The sequence below is a fragment of the Capra hircus genome, chromosome 9, assembly GCF_001704415.2.
Source record: "Capra hircus breed San Clemente chromosome 9, ASM170441v1, whole genome shotgun sequence".
Classification (NCBI taxonomy): Eukaryota; Metazoa; Chordata; class Mammalia; order Artiodactyla; family Bovidae; genus Capra; species Capra hircus.
The window spans coordinates 49639208-49664099 of NC_030816.1; the positions used below are offsets into that span (position 1 = coordinate 49639208).

The 24892-nt window shown below is 39.1% G+C and overlaps 1 protein-coding gene across 3 annotated transcripts in view; it reads left to right on the plus strand.

Moving 5' to 3' along the window:
* Positions 1-24892, plus strand: part of RARS2 (arginyl-tRNA synthetase 2, mitochondrial) — a 72733-nt gene that overhangs the window by 2692 nt on the left and 45149 nt on the right. The window contains exons 1-4 of one of the 3 annotated variants that reach the window (XM_018053159.1): positions 11117-11135; positions 15950-16023; positions 20981-21083; positions 22525-22608. In XM_018053159.1, the coding sequence (XP_017908648.1) occupies positions 21066-21083; positions 22525-22608 (102 nt within the window). In that variant the 5' untranslated portion in view covers positions 11117-11135; positions 15950-16023; positions 20981-21065. Of the gene's footprint in view, positions 1-11116; positions 11136-15949; positions 16025-20980; positions 21084-22524; positions 22609-24892 lie in introns of those variants that run through there. The other 2 variants (XM_005684698.2, XM_018053160.1) reach the window with 2 other exon arrangements.

Genomic DNA, 24892 nt, shown 5'->3' on the forward strand with positions numbered 1-24892 from the left:
TTTTCACTTTCATGCATTGGAGAAGGAAATGGCAACCCACTCCAGTACTCTTGGCTGGAGAATCCCAGGGACGGGGGAGCCTGGTAGGCTGCTGTCTGTGGGGTCGCACAGAGTCGAACACAACTGAAGCGACTTAGCAGCAGCAGCAGCATGGCATTTCTAGTTTCAATTTTTTGAAAAATCTCCATACTGTTTTCCATAGTGGCTTCACCAATTTACATTCCCAACATCAGTGCACAAGGGTTTTCTTTCTCCGTATCCTCACTTACGCTTGTTATTTATTTGTTGTCTTTTGATAATAGCCATTCTGCCAGATGTGAATTGACATCTCATTGTGGTTTTGATCTGCATGTGCCTGATGATTAGTTATGCTGAACATCTTTTCATGTGCCTATTGGCCCTCTCTATATCTTGGAAAAACGTCTGTTCGAGTCCTCTGCCCATTTTTTAATTAGGTTTTGTTTGTTTGTTTGTTTTTGAGTTGTATGAATTCTTTATATATTTTGGATGCTAATCCCTTGTCTGGAGAAGGCAATGGCACCCCACTCCAGTACTCTTGCCTGGAGAATCCCAGGGATGGGGGAGCCTGGTGGGCTGCTGTCTGTGGGGTCACACAGAGTTGGACACGACTGAAGCGACTTAGCAACAGCAGCAACCCCTTGTCTGGTGTATCGTTTGCAATTATCTTCTCCCATTCAGTAGGTGACCTTGTTTGTTTAGCGGTGCAAAAGTTATTTAGTTTCGTGCAGGCTCACTCACTTTTTTCTTCCTCCTTTTGAAGTACTGCTTCTGCCATAGGTCTCAGCGTGTATGAGATTTTGTGTGCACCTGTTAAGAGTAGAGTCTGTTTCCTGCAAACCTCTGGCTCTCCCGAAAGTTAACCCCTCCACCGTTCAAAGCCACATGTTCTGAGAACTTGTTTTTCTGGTGCAAGACCTCCAGGCTGGGGAGCCTGATGTGGGGCTCAGATCCCCCGCTCCTTTGGAAGAACCTCTGGTCTTGTAATTTTCCTGTCCGTTTGGGAGTATGGGATTATACTATTCTCCACCTCTCCTACCCATTGTAGTTGTGGTTCCTTCTTTATATCGTTAATTGTAAGAAGACATTTTCTGCTAGTCTTCAGGTCTTTCTCTTCAATAGTTGATCTGTAAATAGTTGTAATTTTGCTATATCCACGGGAGGAGGTGAGTTCAGGGTCTTCCTACCCGGTCATCTTGGACACTCCTACTAACTGGTTCCTGGTCTCATCTTTCCATCTTCAACACTAGCAACTCAGCTGAGATCTTTTTATGTTGCCATTTCTCTGGTTCTCGGAGTCTAAAGTTTTCTAAGCACTTTCTAAGCACCTAAAGTTTTTAAGCACCTCAGACCCAAAGCTGAAAGTAAATGGAATATGGGTTCTTTCCTGGCGTGGCTCCAGACTAACTTGAGAAACAGTCGTATAAACAGGTTGCTGCAGTGCAGTCTGTAACCACTGTATTAAAACCATGTGTGAAATGCTGAGGGAATATGGAGAAGACAGCCTGTTAGTGTCAGAGAAGGCTTTGTGGAAAAGATGCTGTTGAGGAGAGGTTGAGTAGCAGTATACTAAGTGAGGAGAGTGAGAGCTTGGTGGGGATAGGATTTTTCATGGAGAGCATATCCATAGACACATAAGAGAGCATGGCATGCTCATGGAACCACAATATTTGGGTATGACTGATTCTTTAGAGTATACCTCTGATGCTTACTTCATCAAGTTCTTTTGATTCTGTTTTCAAAACAATATCTTGAATTCATCCACTCTTTTCCCATTGCTGCTGTTCCTTCTTTCCTCCACCCCAGGCCAAACTACCATTGTCACCTGCATCAGCTACTTACAGCAGCATTCTGATGGGTCTTTCTGTCTTCATTCTTGCCCTGTCTCCAATGCATTCTCTTTATAGCAACAAAAGTGACTTCTAGAGCATAAATCAAATCACTTATCTGTTTAAAACTACACAAACTCACTGTCAGAACCTTAACAGTAATTCATGCCACTCTAGCCCTTCTTTCTGTAGGATTGTAACCACACTATAATTTTCTTGTTTTCCAACCTAGTAAGTTTTTTCCATTGCCATCACATTCGGATTGCATAGATTATTCCCTGTGCCTTGAAGAAATGCACTTTGTACTATGACTTCCTATACTAGATGGAAGTTGCACAGAACAATAGTTTGTAATCTGTGTGCATTCTTTTCTATTCTGTACTGCTTCATTTTTCTTCAGAAATGCTGGTTGTAACTCACTGAATTATTCCCAACTGACAACCTATAGTTTGATAAATACGGTCCTCCAGTTATTCTCTATCTCAGTCCCTTGTCTGCTTCTGTCATAACACTTGAGTTAATTATTTTGTCATGTTTTACTTGTTTTGATGTATGTTATAAGCGTCACGAAGTCAGCCTGTTTTCTTCACTTTTCTTTCCCCAGATCAGCAAAGTGCCTGAATCATACCTGTTGGGATGTAATAAACTTTTCAGCTTCTCCAAATAAGTTCATAATTTTAAGACTGTGAGATGACATGGTAGAAGTGCAAAGAATTCAAATTCCAGTCCTTTCATTAATGTAACAGATTTACTCTTGGCAGCTTTTAATTAATCTGTCAGCTATCAGATGATGGTATTGATTGCTAATTTATTGCAAGGATTGATGATGATGATATGGAATATCTTACTTGTACCACGCAGCATTTTGCTGAACTTTACAGGGCTATTGATAAGCTTTAATAATGTAGTATTAACACAGAGGGCTTGGTGTTGAAAACTGTGAAGATTTTGTGATTTTACCCTACAAGTTAGTCAGCCACAGTTCATGGACAGTGGCAGAAAATATTATAAGAGTCCTGGGAGAAAGGATTATATTATTTCATTATTCCCAGCAAAAGTAGTAGCCAGAGTATCAACATTTTCTTGTGTGGATTCCCCAAGCTCCAACTCTTCCCAGAGGGCCCTGTGCAGAGGATCAGATGATGTGTATTATATAGGAGAGGACCCTGAGACTTTTGTAATGACAGCAGACATTTTCCCCTTTATTCTGATGTGCAACACTGTTTTTGTCTCACAAAGCTATTTGTAATACAAGCATCCTTGAAAAGATAGTCCAGGGCAAAGAGCAGTTGGGTTTTACATAAGACTTGCAGAAACTTAGAGTCCCATAGAGATTTGTCTCCCAACCCTCATCACAGTGGTATGCAGATGAGGTGTTCAGTACTTGATATTAGCATCTCATTTAATCATCTCACTCATCTTGTGCTCTTGGCAGCATTATCTCCACTTCACAGAGGAGGACACTTAGACTCAAGAAGATGGAGAGAATAAAGTCACAGAGCTACAAAACTGTGGAGTTCAGTGACTAACCAACCCAACTGACTCAAAACACAAATTGTTTGGATTCTGTACAATGACCTTGGTAAAATGTTCAGCACTCTCTGGCTCAGAAGCATAATGACACGGTATAGATTTGTTTCCCGTTCTCACTTGTTTGTCCTTTAGGTTTTGATGTTGAGGATAAATTAAGCTAGTTCATTTTAATTCCTTTTAATTTTGAAGCAATTTCAAACTTATGGAAAAGTTGTAAGAGTAGTAGAGAGAATTCCATTCACCCTTTTTCCAGATTTACCAATAAATGTGTTACACATTTGCTTCATCATTATCTTTATATTTGTATGATCTGTTTTGCTGTATCATTTGAAAGTAGGTTTCATAAATTATACTCCTGAACCTCCTAATACCCAATTGTTTACTTCTAAGAACAAAGCTTACCTTAGATAACCACAGTTCAGTTACTAGATTCATATCACACTGATAGACTTTTTCTAGAATTTAATTTACAATCCATTCCAGTTTTGCTGATGTTTTTCAACAGCCTTTTTTTCCAGTATAGGCTCACTGCATTTCATTGTTATATGACTGTTACATTTTAAAGACCTTAAGCTCCCCTCCTCATTAATTTATTATCTATTGAATATATAAATTGATAGAGGAGATACACTGACAACAGTGAATAGCAGACACGGCTCCCTGACTGCTGAGTTGTGTTGTCAAATCTCATGACCTCAAGGAGCCGTTAAACCAGTCCAGTTGACATCTAGTCCTAAGCTGGAGTATCTCCCCAACATAAATTTTGCCTGGTAATTTTAGGCCTGGTAATTTAGGAAGATACTCTCACACATTTGGGTGAACCACAGCAACGACTATATTATCTAAGTGTGTACTTTGCTTCCAACCTGTTCTCACAGGCTCACCCACATTCAGTTCAGCTTCAAAGTACAAGTTCTGTAAGAGCCATGCTAAATTTCTTTCATTATAAATAACTGCAGGTAACTTACTGTCAAATCATTTGGGAAGTTCTTTTTTGATTTAGGTCATACCTTTGACTATGCCAAAGCCTTTGACTGTGTGGATCAGAACAAACTGTGGAAAATTCCTCGAGAGGTGAGAATACCAGACCACCTGACCTGCCTCCTGAGAAATCTGTATGCAGATCAGGAAGCAACAGTTAGAACTGGACAGGGAACAATGGACTGGTTCCAAATCGGGAAGGGAGTACGTCAAGGCTGTATATTATCGCCCTGCTTCTTTAACTTATATGCCGAGTACATCATAAGAAATGCTGGGCTGGATGAAGCACAAACTGGAATCAAGATTGCTGGCAGCAGATATCAATAACTTCAGATATGCAGATGACACCATCCTTATGGCAGAAAGCGAAGAATGAAAGAGCCCCTTGGTGAAAGTGAAAGAGGAGAGTGAAAAAGTTGGTTTAAAACTCAACATTCAGAAAACTAAGATTATGGCATCTGGTCCCATCACTTCATGGCATATAGATGGGGAAGCAATGGAAACAGTGACAGACTTTATTTTGGGGGGCTCCAAAATCACTGCAGATGGTGACTGGAGCCATGAAATTAAGATGCTTGCTCCTTGGAACAAAAGTTGTGACCAACCTAGATAGCATATTAAAAAGCAGAGACATTATTTTGCCAACAAAGGTCCGTCTAGTCGAGGCTATGGTTTTTCCAGTAGTCATATATGGATGTGAGAGTTGGACTATAAAGAAAGCTGAGTGCCCAAGAATTAATGCTTTTGAACTGTGGTGCTGGAGAAGACTCTTCAGAGTCCCTTGGACAGCAAGGCAATCCAACCAGTCCATCCTAAAGGAAATCAGTCCTGAATATTCATTGGAAGGACTGATGCTGAAGCTGAAACTCTAATACTTTGGCCACCTGATGTGAAGAGCTGATTCATTTGAAAAGACCCTGATGCTGGGAAAGATTGAAGGCACGAGGAGAAGGGGATGACAGAGGATGAGATGGTTGGGTGGCATCACTGACTCAGTGGACATGAGTTTGAGTGAACTCCAGGGGTTGTTGATGGACAGGGAGTCCTGGTGTGCTGCAGTCCATGGGGTCACAAAGACTCAGACATGGCTGAGTGGCTGAACTGAACTGAAGTTTCAGTTGATACCTTGTTTGCTGACTGTTTGAGTCTTTGAACTAGTTCAGACCTAAAGAAATTCTGCATGTATGGTAATATTGGTGCACTGGCTCTTGCTGGCAGACATACACCTAGGATCTGGTTATAGTAGAGTCAGAAATGAGGAATAACCAAGGATAATTTATAGTTTAAGTAATTCAGAATCTTGAAAAGTGATTGATCTTTCAAGAATTTTGAAACTCATTGCCTTGTAGACTGTTATCTGGATAAAAATATAGAACTAATTTTCATAAGGTATCAGTTCTGCCACCTATATGGTTGCTAAAGCATAAGGATCTTTTTTTCATCAGCTAAATTAGGATTTTTTGTGTGGTTATTGGAGATTTTGATCTTGAACCTGGCAAGTTAAACTCCTAACTGAATTTCAAGTCTATGTAGACTAGCCACACTGATAGTATATTTTTTTGACTCTGTGTTCAGTCCCTGACTATCAAATGTAGGACTTACGTGTACCTGTGTGTAAGGGAAACAAATTGTTGAGAACTGCCCTCAAGCTGATTAATTATTGTCTTTTTAATGCCAGGTATCCTGGAGCCAGGTTCTGTTACATTAGAATCTTTGGCTTTAGGTTGCCAAGTCCAAGGCTTAGCATTGTACCTGGCACACTGTAAGCATTCAGTAGGTGTTGTTATTGTGTAATACATGAGACTCCGATGATGGGTTCCCAAACCAGATCTGGCATATGTGAATTTCCACTTTGACTCTGCCTTTTAGACGTGGTTCTGCTTTCAACCTCAGGTTTCCTCTTTGCTCAGTTGTAAGTTATTTAGTTTATTTTTCAAGGACTGTGCGTAACGTTTTGCGGATTTTATTCCTCTGTCTTCAGGTTTAAGTTTTTGAGCCTTAGTCTTCTTTTAGTGTTTTATTTTCAACTAAGTAAATTTCTGACATATTCTTAAAAAAGTTTTTCTTTCACTATTATGAGGCCTCAAATGGATGGCTAGCAAAATGCCCTTGTTGTATCTGTGGTAGCCCCAGATGAAACCCAGGAGAACACCTTTACCTAAAGGGGAATAAAAGGAAATCTGTAGCCAAGGAAACTCTTCGGTAACTTTCTCATCAGAGAAAACACTAATTTCAATCTCAGAGACAGTTGAAGAAAGTCCTATTATTTCCAGAATAATTCAGAACCTATAAGACCATAAGGAAATGAAAAACCATGCTCTCCAATATTTGACAGTGGTTCTTAACGTTTTCTTATTTTTGTGTGTGTGCCCCATCCATTTGAATTATGCTCTTCAAATTAATTAAAAACCCTCCCTCAATTGGGCACTGATTGTTAACACAGGAGGCAGCTGGTATCTCCCTATGCAGTTTGCCTCTAGCTTGGAGAAGGAAATGGCAATCCACTCCAGTACTATTGCCTGGAAAATCCCATGGACAGAGGAGGCTGGTAGGCTACAGTCCATGGGGTCGCAAATGGTCAGACAAGACTTCACTTTCACTTTCACTTTCACTTTGTCTACATGAGGTGAGAATCACCTGAGAAGCATTAAAAACAATACCTCAGCCCAGGTCCCTTGGGCTGTGATGGGGTAGGGGCCTTGAAGTTCTAAACCTTATCAGGTGATTCTGATACTCACTCAGGCTTGATAGCAGCTAGCTAAGGATGACCAGCAGCGGAAAGGTATAGTATAGTGGTCCCCCTGTTTTACCTCACATTGGAATCAATCCCAAGAACTTTTTAAAATCTGTTGCTCAGGTCACACCCGGCATTAATTAGAATATTTGCATGTGGGAGCCAGACACCAGTGTTTTCTAAAGATCCTTGGGTCATTCCCATGGGCAGCAAAATGTGGGAATCCCTGGTATAGTGATTAAGAACAGAAGATACAGGTTCAAATCCAGCTCCTCTGATAAGTAGGTAAGTTCACTGTACTTCATTTGTAAAATGGAAAATTATTTAGCTACCTTATAGACATCATTAAGATTCAATGAATTAATAGAGTGCTCAGGATTGTGTTTTATATATTGTATAAATGCAGTACTCATTAGTCATTATTATCTTAGAGTTGTGAGGATATGGTGTTTTGAACCACCTTTCCACACCACTACCCCCAGAGGCTGGAGTTGGGGACCTAATCATTATCCACTAGCCTAGGTAAAAACTTTAATACCTGTTTGGTCAGGCCATTCAAGAATGCTGTTCCCTTGCTCTCTGTATTCTCTGCTGACCAGGCCCTGCTTCACTCACATGACTATCCAGTCCTCTTAATTATAGGGCTTAATCAGTTACTGCCTAGTTTCTTGCCCCCTCCCTCAGCTGCTGGTTTTTCTGGTAACTGGTGAGCCAACCTGACGGCAGTTCCGCCTTTAAATGGTAGCTCCTCCTTCCCGCAAGTAGCAAAAATGGCTGCCGTGTCTTGTCTGCTCTACAGGGTGGGATGTTTTCCAGGTCCCAGGCTTCAGACATGTAAGATTTTTCTATCTGATAAATCATTAGTGTCTGTCATTTTCTCCTGGTCCCTTTCTTTGGTCTCCAGGCTGGGCAACCACAAGGCTTTCAGGCCTGCAGGGTGCGGTGCAACAACCCTACATGAAGTTAGGTAACCAGAAAACTGTGTATCTGAACCATACTGCTTAATTTTCAACAGGAATTCCTTAACAGTAGATACTTTTATCGGAGAAGGCAACGGCACCCAACTCCAGTACTCTTGCCTGGGAAATCCCATGGACGGAGGAGCCTGGTAGGCTACAGTCCATGGGGTCGCTAAGAGTCAGACACGACTGAGCGACTTCACTTTCATTTTTCTTTCATGCATTGGAGAAGGAAATGGCAACCCACTCCAGTGTTCTTGCCTGGAGGATCCCAGGGACGGGGGAGCCTGGTGGGCTGCTGTCCACGGGGTCGCACAGAATCAGACATGACTGATGCAACTTAGCAGCAGCAGCAGATACTTTTATAAAGTTGTGCATAAAGGAGAAAACCTTTCTCATTTTTCCAAAAGTAATACCTGCTTATTTTAAAGAATTACAATAAAAAAGGTACCAAGAATATCTTTTAAAATCTCCCCCATAAGTAGTTATCATCACTAATGTTGACCTTTATTTTAGATACATTTCTTTGCAGGTATACAGGTGGAAAAAAGGAAGGATAGATAGGCTTTTTATAAAAATTGGGCTGTATTGTAACCAGGTTTTTTTTTAAGTTTTACAATGAATAATGTCCGACTGCTAAAAGTATGCTATCATGATTCCGCATATATTCGTAACCTAAATGTAGTTTTAAGTAAAAAGTGTTAAACACAGTTTAGCGTGAATTTAATAGCAGCAACAAAAGTACATTTCAAAGAATTATTGATATATTTTCTAATGAGCAGTTAAGAGATCATGAACAGCATCACAATGTGGAGCGTTTTGTTTTTAATCTTAATGTTTCAGAGACTCATCTCTACAGAGAACAAACTGGTGATTACCAAAGGGGAGGGGCTGGGGAAATCAGACAAAAGAGGTAAAGGGAATTAAGAGGCACAAGCTTCCAGCTGTAAAATAGTTAAGTCACCAGACACAATGTATGCATAAGGAATATAGTCAGTAATATCGTAGCAACTTTGTATGATGATAGATGGTAGCTGCTTATTTTGGCTGTCATTTCATGCATCACTGTGTTGTACACCTGAAACTGATATAACATTGAATGTTAATAAATTTCTTAAAATCTTGATGTTTCAGATTTAGGCAGTGTACATGACACTCTTATGGCTGGTGTAACTTTCCATATTTCTACCTTTCCTAATTTGTTTCAGTAACTTTGTCAAAGTTAGTAACACTTATTAATGATATCTGCATACCTCTATTCTCTTTAATTAAATACAGTGCTTACCTGGTATATGACCAGTCTTCCTGATATATGGCTTAATTGGCTGCCTTTCTTTATGAGTAGATTTTTCAAGAAGGGCATTACTTTTTTAACCTTTTTAAAAAAGAAATTATGACTTTTCAGATTAAAAAATCCTAGACATATCAAAAGGAGGGTTAATCACTGGAAAATTAGCATGTTTTAAAATAAAATGAAAATAGTAGATTTAGAAATAATATTAAAAATCTTCATTTTAGAAATAAAGCAATAACACCAGGTTGTTTAGTTCTGATTTTGATTTTCCAAAGTCTGATACGACAGATGCAAACACCATACAATAATCTAATGTTATTTTAAATTTTTCTGATTTTCATATATTGGCAACTAATTCAATTTAAAAACCAACTGAGCAGATGAAACAAGTGTATCATTTTGTAGCTTCTCCAGTAGATGAAACTCACCCTATATAAATTCTAAGTTATTTGCTTTAACCAGAATGTGATCTTTGTGAATAAGTAACATGGTAACAAAGTAAAATACATTTATTTCATCTCGGGAGTCTTCTTGATTGGGTGCTTTATTTTTGAAATGTAGTGACTTGACCAGGATGTGTCATTTTCTGTATTGCGTTTTGCTGATGTAGTCATTTATTTTTATCTGTAGATTCCATTTGTTTGTCTCTTTTTTTCTTTTTAAGACCATCTTTAATCATGGAGAAGAATACTATTAATACCCATGTACCCATCACCCAACCTGAGAAATAAACTGTTACAAATACTATTAAAATCCCCTGGGTATCCATCTCTGGTTGCAAACTCTCTTCACATATGAGGTTTTGTGTTTATCATATCTGTGCGTGTGACTTACTACCTACCAAAGTACTCCTATATAGTATTCTTTTTCAAGTTATTAAATTTTATATAGGCAGTAAGCAAACTTTAGTTATCCTTGTGCATGTTGGGGTGTTTTTTTTGTTTCTTTGTTTCAAATATTAAAAGATTTCTCCATAATGGTGCACGGAGATCGAGTTCCTTCATTTTACTGGTGAGTGGTGTGCCATGGCAGTGAAAGTGAAGTGAAGTCACTCAGTCGTGTCCGACTCTTTGCGACCCCATGGACTGTAGCCCTCTGGGCTCCTCTGTCCATGGGATTCTCCAGGCAAGAATACTGGAGTGGGTTGCCATTTCCTTCTCCAGGGGATCTTCCCAACCCAGGGATCGAACCCAGGTCTTCCGCATTGCAGGCAGACGCTTTAACCTTAGTAATACACCACAATTTAGATTTAGTTCTTTATTTCAGGGATGCTTTCCTTTTTATTGACAATTATGCCCTGTTACCTGTGTCACACCTGATTCTAGCTGCCACTGATGTGAACAGTTTCACATGTGCTTCCATTTACTTACCATCGACAGCACTTCCTCCTGTCAAAAAGCCTGCTACCAACACAGACTCAGCTCGGGTGGAGTGGAGTGAACACTCTCAAGGACCTCCCACTGGATCACTGAGGGATGGAGGCTCCTGCTCCCTACTTTTGGATAGACACTTTCGGTATACGTTGTATACAAAAGTAAGATAGAAATTAAGCCACTATTGCCTGTATCAGTGACCTTGATAGCATTATCTTATATTTACTTTTTCTCTTCTCTCACTCTCCCCAATATATCACTTCTGCCCTCAGGAATCACTTCCCAGATAAACTGCCTGCATGCAGTCCTTTTCCCAGGCCCTGCTTCTGGGGGAGCCATGATATATATGAGTACTTTCTATTTTTCTTAGGTTTTGTTCATCCGTTTCTATGACTGCTGGTAAATGAGACTAAGGTAGGAGCCCTGCTAAATAAGGCTGCTCCATTCTGCTTGAGAATCTTTTGCATCTCTTCTTGACACGCTGGAGCGTGGGTTTGTGCTTAGTCTCTCTAGACTTACTGCAGCTGTAGAGCCAGTGTACCTCTTCTTCCTGTTTCACTTGCTTTCTTGCTGCTGGTGTTTTGTTTCGTTTTTTAAATTTTTAATGGAAGGATGATTGCTTTACAGTGTTGGTTTGATTTCTGCCGTACATCAACATGAATTAGCCAGAGGTGACATATGTCCCCTCCCTCTTTACCCTCCCTCCCACCTCCTGCTCTTTGCCACCCCTCTAAGCTGTTAGAGTCCTAGTTTGAGTTCCCTAAGTCCTACAGCAAATTTCCATTGGCTATCTGTTATTTTAGGGACACAAGTTACTCTAAGGTTGAGTTATCTTATACCCAATTTTATTTACCTTTGTCTGTGCTTTGTTTTTTAAAATGTATATTCTTTGATTATCTTAGCCCTTTAATGTTCTATTTTCAGTTCTGACTACACTCTTCCTTTGTATTTAATTATTAGTTCTATAATGTTTGATCATCAGACTCCCTTTTTATTTCACTCTGTTTCAGTCGTTTAGTTCTTGTTATTATATTCAGACATCTTGAAACCCTTGTGAAGAATGTCTTTGTATTAAGTTGTATTTTTCTTCTAGAGTTCTTTGATCTCTTGTATGCCACATTCCTCTCATTCTGTCTTTTTTTCCCTTTCTGTAGGGACCCCTTCTCTCTCCTTATCGAGCTCTCTTTCAGTTTGTCTGTTTTTCATGCCTGTTCTTTTTCATCTTACTAGTGCTTGACACCTCTGCCCAGACTTTATATTTGATTCCACAGTGTGTGGGCAACTTCCTTACTCTCCATATCAGCATTATTCTTGGCTCAGCTCACTTTTGTGGTTACAAAATATACACTCTGCAGCTTTCCACTCCTGTTCTGTCTCTCCAGGAGGTCGTGGTGACCTGTACACATTACTTCTGAACTCTGACTTGGCATATTTTTGCTGCTAGTTCTGACATTTTTCCATCTTCCTATAAAAATTTCTCCTATGACTCTTCCTGCCCATGCAACACAATATCAGCATTTACTGCCTGTGATTGGGGAGTATGTTGTGTTTCCATTGTGGAGACCCTCAGATTCTAGCCCTAGGATCTTCACTTCTGCTGGAAAGTGCCCTGAATCACTTCTCTGTTTTACCCGTTCTTGCCTGCAGTTCTGTAGCATCTATCAGTCATAGATGGGTTGTTAGGGGGTGGGGGGAAGAATTCAATGTTTTCTCTCCAGATTCGGTGTATTAATGAGATTGTTAATTCAGTTTAGGAGCCTTGCCAAACAGGGCTGCTCCATTTCTTCTCAGAATCTGCTATATCTTTCCTTGGTTTCCATTCTTGAAGTTTGTAACTTTGAGCCGTGCCTATCATGTGTATTTGTTGATGGAGAACCAACCAGCCTCTAACCTTCCCTCCTTTCTCCTCTTCTTTCTTCCTTCCTTTTTATTTTAATTTGTTAATGGGTAGGAAATGGGAGATGATTAAAGAAGACTTCTTTCTACTACTTAATCCCCAGGTCTGTCTTTTGGGTTTTAATTGTGGGAAAATACACATAGTGGGCAAATACACATAGTTGGATGGCGTCACTGACTCCATGGACATGAGTTTGAGCAAACTCCGGGATAGTGAAGGACAGGAAAGCATAGTGTGCTCCAGTTCATTGGGGTGGCAGAGTCGGACACGACTGAGCAACTGAACAACAACACATAACCAAATTCACCATGTCTTTTATAGTGTTTTGTTATTGAAGTACAGTTGATTTACAGTTTTTAAACATTGTAAACATTTAAACAATGTAAACATTTACAGTGTTTCATTTCTGCTGTACATCAAAGTAATTGTTACACATATATATACATTCTCATGTTTTCATGATGGTTTATCATAGGATACTGACTATGTCAATCGTTCTTTATGTTATACAGATATTATTTATCCATTCCATATATAATAGCTTACATCTACTAACTCCAGCCTCCCACTCCACCTCTCCTCCACAAGTCTGTTCTGTTTGTCCTGAGTCTCTTTCTGTCTTGTAGATAAGTTCATTTGTGTCATATTTTTAGATTCCACAGATTTGTTGTTCATTTGCCCTGTTGTGTCCGACTCTTTGTGAGCCCATGGACTGCAGCACGCCAGGCTTCCCTGTCCTTCACCATCTCCTGGAGATTACACATATAAGCAATATGTTATTTGTCTTTCTCTTTGGCTTACTTCACTTATTATGATAAATTCTGGTTGCATCCATGTTGCTGCAGATGGCTTTATGCTTTTTATGGCTGAGTAGTGTTCCATTGTGTGAGTTTCAGTTTTACTCAGGGACCTTACTGATGACTGTAGCCTGGGAGACCGCCACTTCGCAGCACTGAGTGGATTGCTCTAAAGAGGTAGGAAGAGAAGCCAGTTGACTCATGGTTGTTGGCTAGGGAATGCATACAATCAAGCTTACATCTCAGTAAGAGATTACAGCTAATCACAAGAACAAATGTCTCAGTTAATTATTTCAGTGCTGCTTCAGATATGGGAAGATTCAAGAATCTAGACTTAAAATTCTTGCTGAGATGTACATAGACCTTTTCCTGATTTTCCAAAGCACAGAGTGCCTCATTCTGTTTTTTGTCAGGTGTATTATTGGTCAGCAACTACAGTGGCTAATGATTTAATTTGTGTATTACTGCATGGTGAGTGACAGTCTTTTATTTTTTAGCAGAGTTTAGATATATTTAAAATAGGCAAAAATATAATAGAAGAATAGGCAGAAGATCTTATTGCTATGGGTAAGTTTGAAAGACATGGCCAAAATAAAACCCTTTAGAGGAAGAAGGAAATAATATTTATTACATGCTTGTTATGTGACACAATTTTGTTAGTCCTCACAAGAGCCCTGCTACTGCTAAGTCACTTCAGGCCTGTATGGGTGCAACCCCATAGACGGCAGCCCACCAGGCTCCCCCGTCCCTGGGATTCTCCAGGCAACAACACTGGAGTGGGTTGCCATTTCCTTCTCCAATGCATGAAAGTGAAAAGTGAAAGTGAAGTCCCTCAGTCGTGTCCGACTTTTAGCAACTCCATGGACTGCAGCCCACCAGGCTCCTCTGCCCATGGGATTTTCCAGGCAAGAGTACTGGAGTGGGGTGCCACTGCCTTCTCCCCACAAGAGCCCTAGTTTATTATTAATAGATTTGTTATCCCTGCTTTTCAGATAGGAAAACTTAAGCTCATTGATGTAAAATGACTTTCTCAAGGACTCATAGATAGTAAAAGTGGACGCTTTATTATTGATGTAGCCGTACTGGCAGGAACATTTTGCAGTATAAACATGAACTATTACAGTCTTTATTTGGTAAATGCTTTGGAACTATTTATCCACTTCTGGGCAAGTGTCTTAAGGAAAAAACCCTTTTTTGTCAAGTATACAGTAATTCAGTTGCTAAAGGCTAGAATTTAAAAATAAAGACTGCACTCTGAGATTTAAACTTAAAGAATAAGCATATGCTAGATCAAAGTAGAAATACAGAGTATCCTAAACATAAATGATAGCTCCAGGTCTGCAAGTTTTAACCATTTTTAGGTTTATGAAATTTACCAATTTCTGTTGATATTAGGAGGATAGATATTATTACTCATAATGGGTGTAGTGGCTTTAGTTTCATTCCTCTCCTTCTGAACACTTACAAACATCTCTGAAGAGGATTAAGATTGCCTCTTAATCTCTTCCAACATTCTTTTTTTACTCACCCCATTGATCTCACCAGCTATGACTTGATCATTGCAGAGGCTGCATAAAGATTGAGGAATTAGGGGAGAAAGGTGAAGACAGTTTTAAATTCATTATGACTGTACTGCTGTTTCACTGTTTTGTTTTCATGCATTTCTCTTTGAAAGGATATAGATGTGACATAGAGATTAAAAATTTAGGTTCTGCTTATAGGATAGCTTGTGTTCACATCTCTGCTTTTCTGCTTAAGCAAATTACATAAATTCTCTGAACTTCAGTTTCATCACTCATGAAGTGAAGTCTACAATAGGGATCCATGGGATTGTTTGGGAGAAAAACTAAGCATGTAAGAAATCTCTGTCATTTGAGAATCATTCAATAAGTAGGAATGTCTCCTCCAGCAAACTTTGAGTTTCTGATGAGGGCAATAGTTCACTGTGACTGTGTTATAGTCAGTAAGTGAGCTTTTCAAAAATGCAAGGGAGGAAACTCGGTAGAGCCTGGGGGTCAGGTTCCCCCCTCCCCCCACATTATTTATGTGTTTGCTTGTTTAAGTAGCATGAGATTTTTGTCTTTTATTCACTGCTGTATCCACAACTCCTAAAACAGTGTCTAGCTCAAAAAGACTTTATGAATGAATAAAAGGAAATTATCTTTGGTCCTCAGTGGTTTATCCCTACTCTTTGAAGAAAAGCTTTTTAAATTTGCAAATATGAAATTTCTTCCTTTTTAGTAAACAGTTCTGTTTGCCAGTATATGGTCAAACCCTCTTCTCATCCTCAACTCCTGGCAACCACTGATCTAATCTTCAATCTTAGAGTTTTGGGCTTTCCAGAATGTCTAAGGAGTTGAATCGTACATTATACAGTCTTTTGAGTCTGGTGCTTGTCATGAAACAAAGTACATTTGAAGCTCATTTGTGTTGTGGTTCAGCATTTTTTTTTAATTGTTGAGTAGCCTTCTGTTAATCTGGAACAAATAGATTAACAATCTTGCTCTGTTTTATTCTTTTTTTTTGATTTCTAGCTTTCCAGAGTGTTGGATCTTCCACCAGAAAACTTGATCAAGTCAATATCTGCAGTTCCTATTTCCAGAAAAGAGTTAAGTATAATATTTGTAATGATCTAGAATGTGATTGATTTTGTCAGTTAACAAAAAAATGCAGTTACTCTCCAGTTTACAAAATAGTCCTTGAAATTATCCTTTAATACATGATTTCATGTGTTATTCCCATGGTTTTAAATAATAAAAATTCTGTACTTTAATACTCTGACATGGCAGATTATATTAATATTCTCATGTTGTTTTGATGTTAGTGTAATAACTATGTGGCAGTCTTTGAGAAATTTGGAATGAGATTTGATTTAATTCTGTAACAGCAAATAAAAGAACTATGATTCTAGTTAGAAAATCAGAGTTTTTGAAGAGATCTTAGAGATTAACACCTATCTAATGCCTGAATACTATTGTGACATGTTTACTGCTAGATTTTTGGTGGGTTTTTTTTGTTTGTTTCAGTTTTTTTGCTTGTTTGCATTTGAGAACCCCCCAGTGATAGAGAACTACTGGTTAGGGCTACATATGATCTATATAGTTGCTACTTGGATTCAGAGAGATCTGTTTTGTGAGTTTGGTCATTCTCATTGATATTTGTTTACCAGTTGACTAGAAAATTTCAATATTTGACTAAAATACCTCTCAGTTAATTAATACTGGCAAGAAATTAGCTACATAGTAGGCTTAATGCTTTCAGCTTAAATTATCATTATACTGTTAGCATATAATGATACCATTATTACTATACCATCACGTCCTTAAATATTTTGTCCCCTTAACTTTGTTAGGATTTTAAGACAAAGTAGAATGAATGTTCTTTTTCCCAGCATAGGACAAATGGATAAGTAGAAAAGAAAAAGAAAGGCTACATATGGTCTTGTAAAAGACCATCTTTAAAATAGCCTGTTACAACTTCATCTGTAGTGAGTTCCAAGAATAGAGGAAACCACTGACCAAAAGATGGGCCTTATATGTAAACTGATACAATGTTGCAAACAGTTACCTACTTTATGAATCTGTAAAGGACATTTTGCATAATAATGGAAATGTCTCAGTTTTTATTTTATGTTTCAAAGACCTTTAGTAAGCTGAACTGTCTTGACCCATCTTTTGTTTCTTTTTTTTAAATGAGGTAACATTATATATATTTCACATGGACAATATTCTGTATACATTATAGCATGCTATGTCACCATCAAAAATTTAGTGTTCCATCTGTCATCATACAGCTGATCCCCTTTACCCATTTAATTCTCCCCACCACCCCTTCCCCTCTAGTAACTGGACCTCTGTATCTGCATGTTTGATTTGATTTGTTCACTTATTTTTTGTTCTTTATATTCCACATGTGGGCAAAATCATATGATATTTTTCTTTCTTGGTTGGACTTACTTCATTTAGCATAATATCCTCAAGGTCCATCCGCATTGTCCCAAATGGCAAGATCTCGTCTTTTTCTATGGCTGAGTAGCATTCCATTGTTCGTGTGTGTGTGTGTGTATACATCTTCTGTATCAATTCATTTATGGGCACTAGTTTGTTTTATACCTTTGCTGTTATAAATAATGCTGCAATAAGCATATGGGTGCTTATATCTTTTCAAATTAGTGTTTTCATATTCTTTGGATAAATACCCAGAAGTTGCTGGATTATACGGTAGTTCTAGTCTTTTTGAGCAATCTCCATAGTGGCTGCACCAATCTACATTCCCACCAACAGTGTGTGAGTGTCCCTTTTAATCCACATTGTTGTCAACACTTGTTATTTCTCACTTTTTTGACAGTACCTATTCTGATGAGAGGTGATACCTTCATTTTGATTTACATTTTCCTAGTGAATAGTGAAGCTGAGCGTCTTTTCACTTGCCTGTTGTCTTGGCCCCTCTTTTGAATAAGATTTTCTATACCTACTTTGAATTCCTTTAGGAAGTTCCACTTTAGCAGTCTGAAATACTAAGACTTTGTTTCATAGAAAATAAATGAGGGCCTCAATTTCTCTGGTCTACCAGTCGAAAATTCTGCATATTGAAATTGTTTAAAATAAAGGAATTGCTACTGCTTTGTCTTCATAACCCCAGTTATCCTTTAGAGTACTGAAACAAAGCCTAACTGTTCTGTATTTCTAATTTGATTCTAAAGTGCTATAACATGCCAGGAAAATTAAGAAATACTATTTTTGTTAATGTGGTTTATTTAATGTGATATGGATCTATTTGTTCAGGTAGTCTAATTTTCTGAATTATATAGTTGACCCTTGAACAGCATGGGTTTGAACTGCATGGGTGCAGCTATATGTGGATTTTTTTTATCTAGCATGAACTGCGGTACTTTGTGATCCATGGTTGGTTGAAGTCAATTGACTACAGAGCCCCAGTGGGTCCAAGGGCTAGTGTTGGCCCATTGGTGGCAGAGCCAGGTCCTGGAGTCTATAACTGCAAGGACCCCCTAGTGGTCCCAGTGTGTCAGCCCACTGGTAGGCGGTACTGGGTCTAATGTAACCTGAGGGTCCAGGAGTAGTGCCAGCAATGAGGGGTGGGTCCTGGGCCCTCTGGTGGTCAGGACCAAGTCTCAGGGAAGCTTGGGACTCTGGAGGTCCTGAGATACCTGACCTTCAGTTGGGTGGGGCTGTGTTCCTGCCCAGAGATGTACTTGGCCTGATGTGTCCCATTATTGATGCTGACAAGCTTGTCAGCAGGGCTAGGTCCTGAGGTGGCTGGCTGTATGGCCAGGGGACCCCAGGGCCTGGTACAAGCCAGCAGATGGGTAGGGCTGGGTCACAAGACAACTGGCTACAGGGCCCCAGGGATCCTGAGACTAGTACTGCCTCTCTGTTAGGGAGCAAGTCCTAGGGTGGCTAGTTGCAGGGCCCGCAGTCCCAGAGCCAGTGTTAGCCTGCTCTGGGCCTTGAATAGTCCTGGGGCTGGTGATGGCCTCCTGGAGGGCAGGGTCAAAGTGACCCAAGGCTGGTGATCGCCCACTGGTGAGTGTGGCCAGGTCTGACCCGGCTGGCTAAGGTGCCCAGGGTATCCTGGAGGTGGTGTCAGCCTTATGTTGAGTAAGGCTGTGTCCTAGTGGGCTGGCCCACTGGTGGGCTGAGCCATATCTTTTGCTGCAGGGCCCAGGAGTCCCAGGGCTGATGCCCACCCCCAGTGAGGAAGGAGGATCCCTATGACCACGTGTGGCAGCCTGGGGATCCCTTGGCTATTGTCAGCCCATTGTTGGGTGGGGCCGTGTACCTGGCCTGGAATACCCCCGAACTGGTAAGGACTGGCTGGTACCTGAAGCTGGGACCCAGCACTAATAAGCTTGAAGGCGAATTTCAAAATGGTATTTACTAGCGCTAGTATCCTCATGAATGAGCCCCCTAAATTGACTGCTGTCCGTATCTCTGTCCCAAGTTGTGCTGCCATACTTAGTCACTCAGTTGTGTCCAACTCTTTTGTGACCCCGTAGACTGTAGCCCACCACACTCCTCTGTCCTTGGAATTCTCCCAGCAAGAATTCTGGAGTGGGTAGCCATTTCCTTCTCCAGGGCGTCTTCCCAACCTAGAGATCGTAATGGATCTCCTACGTTGCAGGCGGATTCTTTACTGTCTGAGCCGCCAGGTTTTTTCTCCTAGTCATCCAGTGACTTCAGTGGATAGTTGCTCTGTTAAATAGTTGGAGTTTTTGTGTGCATGCAGAAGGAGGTTAGCTCAGGGTCTTTTTATTCTGCCACCTTGGTCACTGCTCAAGGCTCAGGAAAATTCTTAGTGGTTATTATTGACTAGATTCCTTAATATGATCAGAAGTTACACAATTTTTTAGACATGTGCCTGGATTTCAAGAATAATAAGTTATTTGTGCTCCTGTTTTATGTTGAAGTGAAAGTCGCTCAGTCGTGTCCAACTCTTTGCGACCCCATGGACTATACAGTCCATGGAATTCTCCAGGCCAGAATACTGGAGTGGGTAGTCATTCCCTTCTCCAGGGGATCTTCCCAACCCAGGGATCGAACCCAGGTCCCCCACATTGCAAGCGGATTCTTTACCAGCTGAGCCACCAGGGAAGCCAAAGAGCAGGTGAAGGGGTTAGAAATGGGCTAGACAGACAGTGATTCAGCCCACCTATTCTGCCCAGAGAGTCTCATTCTCTACTTTGTTATTAAACATTCAGTGTCGGTAATTAGGTGGATGTTTGTAGATTGTTTTTATACCTTGAAAAATTTCAAACTATAGAAAATTTATAGAGAATAATGTAATGAAAACTGACGCTCACTTTCTAATATGTTAGGTCTTAATTTTTTCCAAATTTTGTTTTCTACAAATCAAACATTAATTACTGTTGAAGCCACCTGTATACCATCCTTCCTTAGAGATAACTGCTGTTTGAAGCAAATGATTGTTTTCACTGATCGGTTGCCTAGTTTCTTTCTTGGTTTCTTTGTTTTTGCATTGTTTCATCACCAACCCAGTGAAAAGAATGGCAGTGTCTGTCTGTTTAAAGAACTACTGAGTGTTAAGAATAATACTTTTCTCATGTTAAAATTCAAATTTCACCAGTTTTTAAAAGTTTTGCTTTGGTCATCTGAAGGTCAATGAAGAAGCTTGAAAGAAGGAAGCATTTGAAATAGTGGAGGAAAATTTGTAGAAGAGGTCAAGAGACTTGAGCTTTTTTCTGACTCTGTTTAGTTGCAGTAGACTTCTAGGGGAGACAATGAACTTGCCAGACATCATTTTTCACATTTGTCAAATAAGGTAGTTGCTGTGTGTCTCTTACATAGATACCATAAGGCTACCGCTGGGTGATGGAAGAGGAAGAATTTTATAAGATAAAGTCCTCAATCAGTACGTAGTGATGATATTTCTAATTGCTTTGCTTTAAATTTTGAAAGTGTAACTTCTTCTGATAAGATTATGTCAGTGTAGAGAACTCAAAGTGATTAGTCTTTTTGTTGTTGTTGTTTTTACTCTGGTAACGTTTTTAAGGTAACAGTCTTTTCCTGTTTCACATTTGTTTTTAGAGAGGTAGCTGACTTCCAGCTTTCTGTGGATTCTCTATTGGAAAACAACAATGACCATTCAAGACCAGATATTCAAATTCAAGCCATGAGACTGGCAGAGAAGGTACTTTGGCACTATTATCTCTTTTGACATTATAATAAACATGTTAAATAAAAATATTCTGTAGGCTATGTCAGCCACAATAATGGATTTAATAGTATTTTTGTTCAAGACACCTTGGAAAGTATAATTTAAATTTACTTTAGCTGCATACTATAAGTTTAGGATGGTTTTTGAAATTAGTTATGAAACACTCCTCTTGAGCTGACAGTATTCAGTTTTTTGATTAACTACTTATAGGAAGACTGAGTGTTAATTAAATTTATAGATTGAAGCTGGATGGAGTTCTGAATTGAGGAGAACAAGTTTGATAAATTAGAACAGTGGGCTGCAGTTTTAAAAATGAGTTTCTGAGAAGATGAACATTAAAATATGAGAAGAAATGATTAGATGTAAATAGAACCATGATTTCAGAGAAGAAGTGGTTAGATAATTTAATAATCCTCTTTCATTTCTAATTTCTCTGATGGGCTCAGTATCTAAGAGAGCAATTGAAGGGACTGTGGCGAATGACCACATCTAAATTGTTAGTGTTTAATGCCTTCAGAAAGAAAAAGGAAGGTTTGGGACAAAGTTGTTTTGTTTTTGTTTTAAATAGGATTACTACATGTGACACTGAGGAAGGCATGGGCACACTGAAGAGTCCAAACAATGAAAGTCACTTTCACAGGAAAAATGTATAAAGAATGAATATGATAAAGAGGCTCTGGTAGCTAAGTAAATGAGTATTTGACCACAGAAATCACCCCAGGTTTTTTTTCTGTTTTTGCCACACTGCACACGGGACCTTAGTTCCCCAACTAGGGGTTGAACCCATAGTCTCTCAACCCAGATTTTTATCAGGAAGCATACCAGGAATAAAATTCTCCTAACTACAGTATTTATTTCCTCCTCCTTCCGTGAGTTCTCAAAAATGAAAGCTGGTGGCTCCTCAGTAACAGCAGGTATCTCTTTAAATAAACTTCATGAGTCTCCCGGCTGCTTTGAACATCTGGTTGGTTAAAAATGTAAAGCGTGTTCATTAAAGACTAAATATTTAAACTTTTTTACATATTTTATGGGGGTGTAAGTTGTTTTAGCTGAGGCCTCAACAGAGTATCATGTTCTATCACTCTTGCTAAAGGTGGGTAAAATAGAGAGTTCATTGCATGTTACAGTACATAAGGTGGGGGTAAAGTGATGGCTCCCTTTTTCCCACATTAGAGAATTTGAAGTGAGAGAATGGGAAAGAGGAGAGAGAGTCTCTGAATAGAGTAGCATTCCAGCCGGGAAAGAAGAAAACATGTGAACACAAATATAATGACAGAGCTAAGCCCAAGTCCAGACACATGACTATGAGAAAGGACACATCTGCTGTCCTTGGAAGCCAGTCCCATAGGATTAGAACTGCAAAACTCATTAGGCCTGGTTTATAACATTCCTGTTTTACTTTATATCTTTTCAGCTAAAATGTGACACAGTGGTGAGTGAAATCAGCACTGGTCAAGGGACTGTAAATTTCAAAATCAACAGAGAACTGTTAACAAAGGTAAGAACGGGTTATGGTGCAGCTGTTGCACCTTCTCTCGTTGCCTCTGCTTCAGCTACAGTGTTTTCCCTCCGGTTCTTAAACTTATCCTGCCTCCTCTTGCCTCAGAACTTTGGCACATTCTGATCCCACTGCCTGGAAATCACCCCAAGTTCCGCTTATCCTGCACATCTTGATTTTCCCTAGCAGTGCCTTTCTGACCCCTTCATTCATACATGCTCTTAACACTGTATATGCCTCCTTGACAAAACTTAACTGTAGCTGCTATTTTACATTTTTCTTATTTGATGAATGCCTTTTGCCTTTTAAACTCTAATTTCCATTAGGGCTTATAGCATCTGTTTTTCTCACATATCTGGTTCCTAGCACAGTACCAGGCATGCAGTAAGTGCGAGATAACCATTTTTAAATGAATCATTGGACTCCATATTGAATACAGGAAAGCAGTACATTGAAAGTGCATTGTACAACGTACAAAGTAGTACATTGAATACATTGAAAGCAGTAGCTGGTTGCCACTCTTTAGTAGCCTGTAATCTATTGGAAGCATAAGATGTATATGAGAAAAACCATAAGACTCTTTTTCTTTTAATAAAACAATATGAATTTTCTTAAAGTGATTGGTACAGTAAGCGTAAGAGATGGCAAAATAGGATGACCTGAAGGAGTTGGGGAAACCTAGAGGAATTGGGTCTCTGTTGAGTGAGTGTAGAGGACAGGTAATCCTAGATAAGCAGTGGTGTGAGACTCTTTGAGTTTTATCTCAGTTGAATGTTACAATTTCTCATAATGCATTATTTGGTCTATTATTAAAAAAAAAACAAACCATGATTGTTTGGTAGGTCAGACTTTGTATATACTATGGTCTTTAATTTCAAATACGGATAAAACCAAAACTTCTAATATAGTTTCTTACCAAGGTTATGTAGTTTACAGATATTTACCCATCAGCCCTATAATTCTTCTGAAAGAGTTGGTGTTTCATGCTTGTCTTTTGATCTTTGAACTTTTTTCTTTTATCTTTTTTTCCTCTGTTATTTCAAGATTAAACTTGTTAAACCAAAATCTGTCACAGGAACAAGAAAGAAAGTTGTTATGAGCTTGTTAAAAAGTGTCTTTATCTTGTTGGGCTCTTGATAACGTTCCATGTTAACATAGCAAACCAGTGAGTCTAATGTCCCATTTTGAAATAAATGACTCTTCCCAGTTGCTGTTTCAATGTTTGTAGAAGGAGAAAGGCGGTTCACCAGTGTGTCTTCCAAATTTTAGACCCCTTGATAGACGCCAGTATTTTACTTGTTTTGTTTTCCCTGAGATGGGACAATGTGCTGTGGTAGATCAAATTTGCCTTTATAGCCAGCTTAGCTGAAGGAAATGTAGTTTATATTTCGAGGCAAGGCATATATTTTGTTAATAATTTAAAATTTCAATGGTCGTGAGTTTTCATGCTTTATTACAATTAATTATGAGGTTTTTCTGTGGTATAAGGATGCCCACTGGCTCACTTAAAAATATTTGCGAATCCTTCTCAGTTGACAATGCAGGGAAAGAGTGAGAGCTTTGAGGTCCAGCTGCTCTTCCTCACATGGAAACCCTCTCTTCTTTGTAACAACTTTGAGGATCTGGATAATAATGTGATTTTCATGAAAGGACAAGCAGATTGCTTACAGCAGCCCTGCTCGGTGTCACAGTAAAGATACATCCTAGAGCAGTACCCATAGTTTGAGAAAGGAATATTAAGCATTTTACCTGTATTATAAGTTATGATTTAATAGTAATTCTTATCTGCTCAAAGCCTAATTTCTTCTACACTTGGCTCCATTATTTTTGGGCCTTAAACAATATTCATTTGTGAGTCTCAAGTTTCCAGATCACATTAAAAAGAAAATTCCAACCCTCTCAGGACCATTATAAAACTTTTTTTTTCCACTTTGCAGTTATCAAGATTAACATGTAGCCAATGATCTATGTCTAAAACTTAATCATCAAGCAGAGAATTGAGTTTGTCATTGCTTACACATGTACAAATTTAGCATTGCATAAAATGTGTCTTTCATGCATTGCAATTGAGTTATTAATACTGGCAGAATTGGGATGATTAAATGTTAGCTTAGATTCGGATCACTAATAGCAGTTTATACTGTCTTCATATAAATCATCCTCAAAGGTAGGAGGCTAAAATGTGAAATTAAAAGTAGTGCAAACTGCCAAATCTTTGGAACTAGATAATATATTTTTCAGTGCTAGAAGAACTTATCTCTATGAAGAACTATCTCTTTGGTAC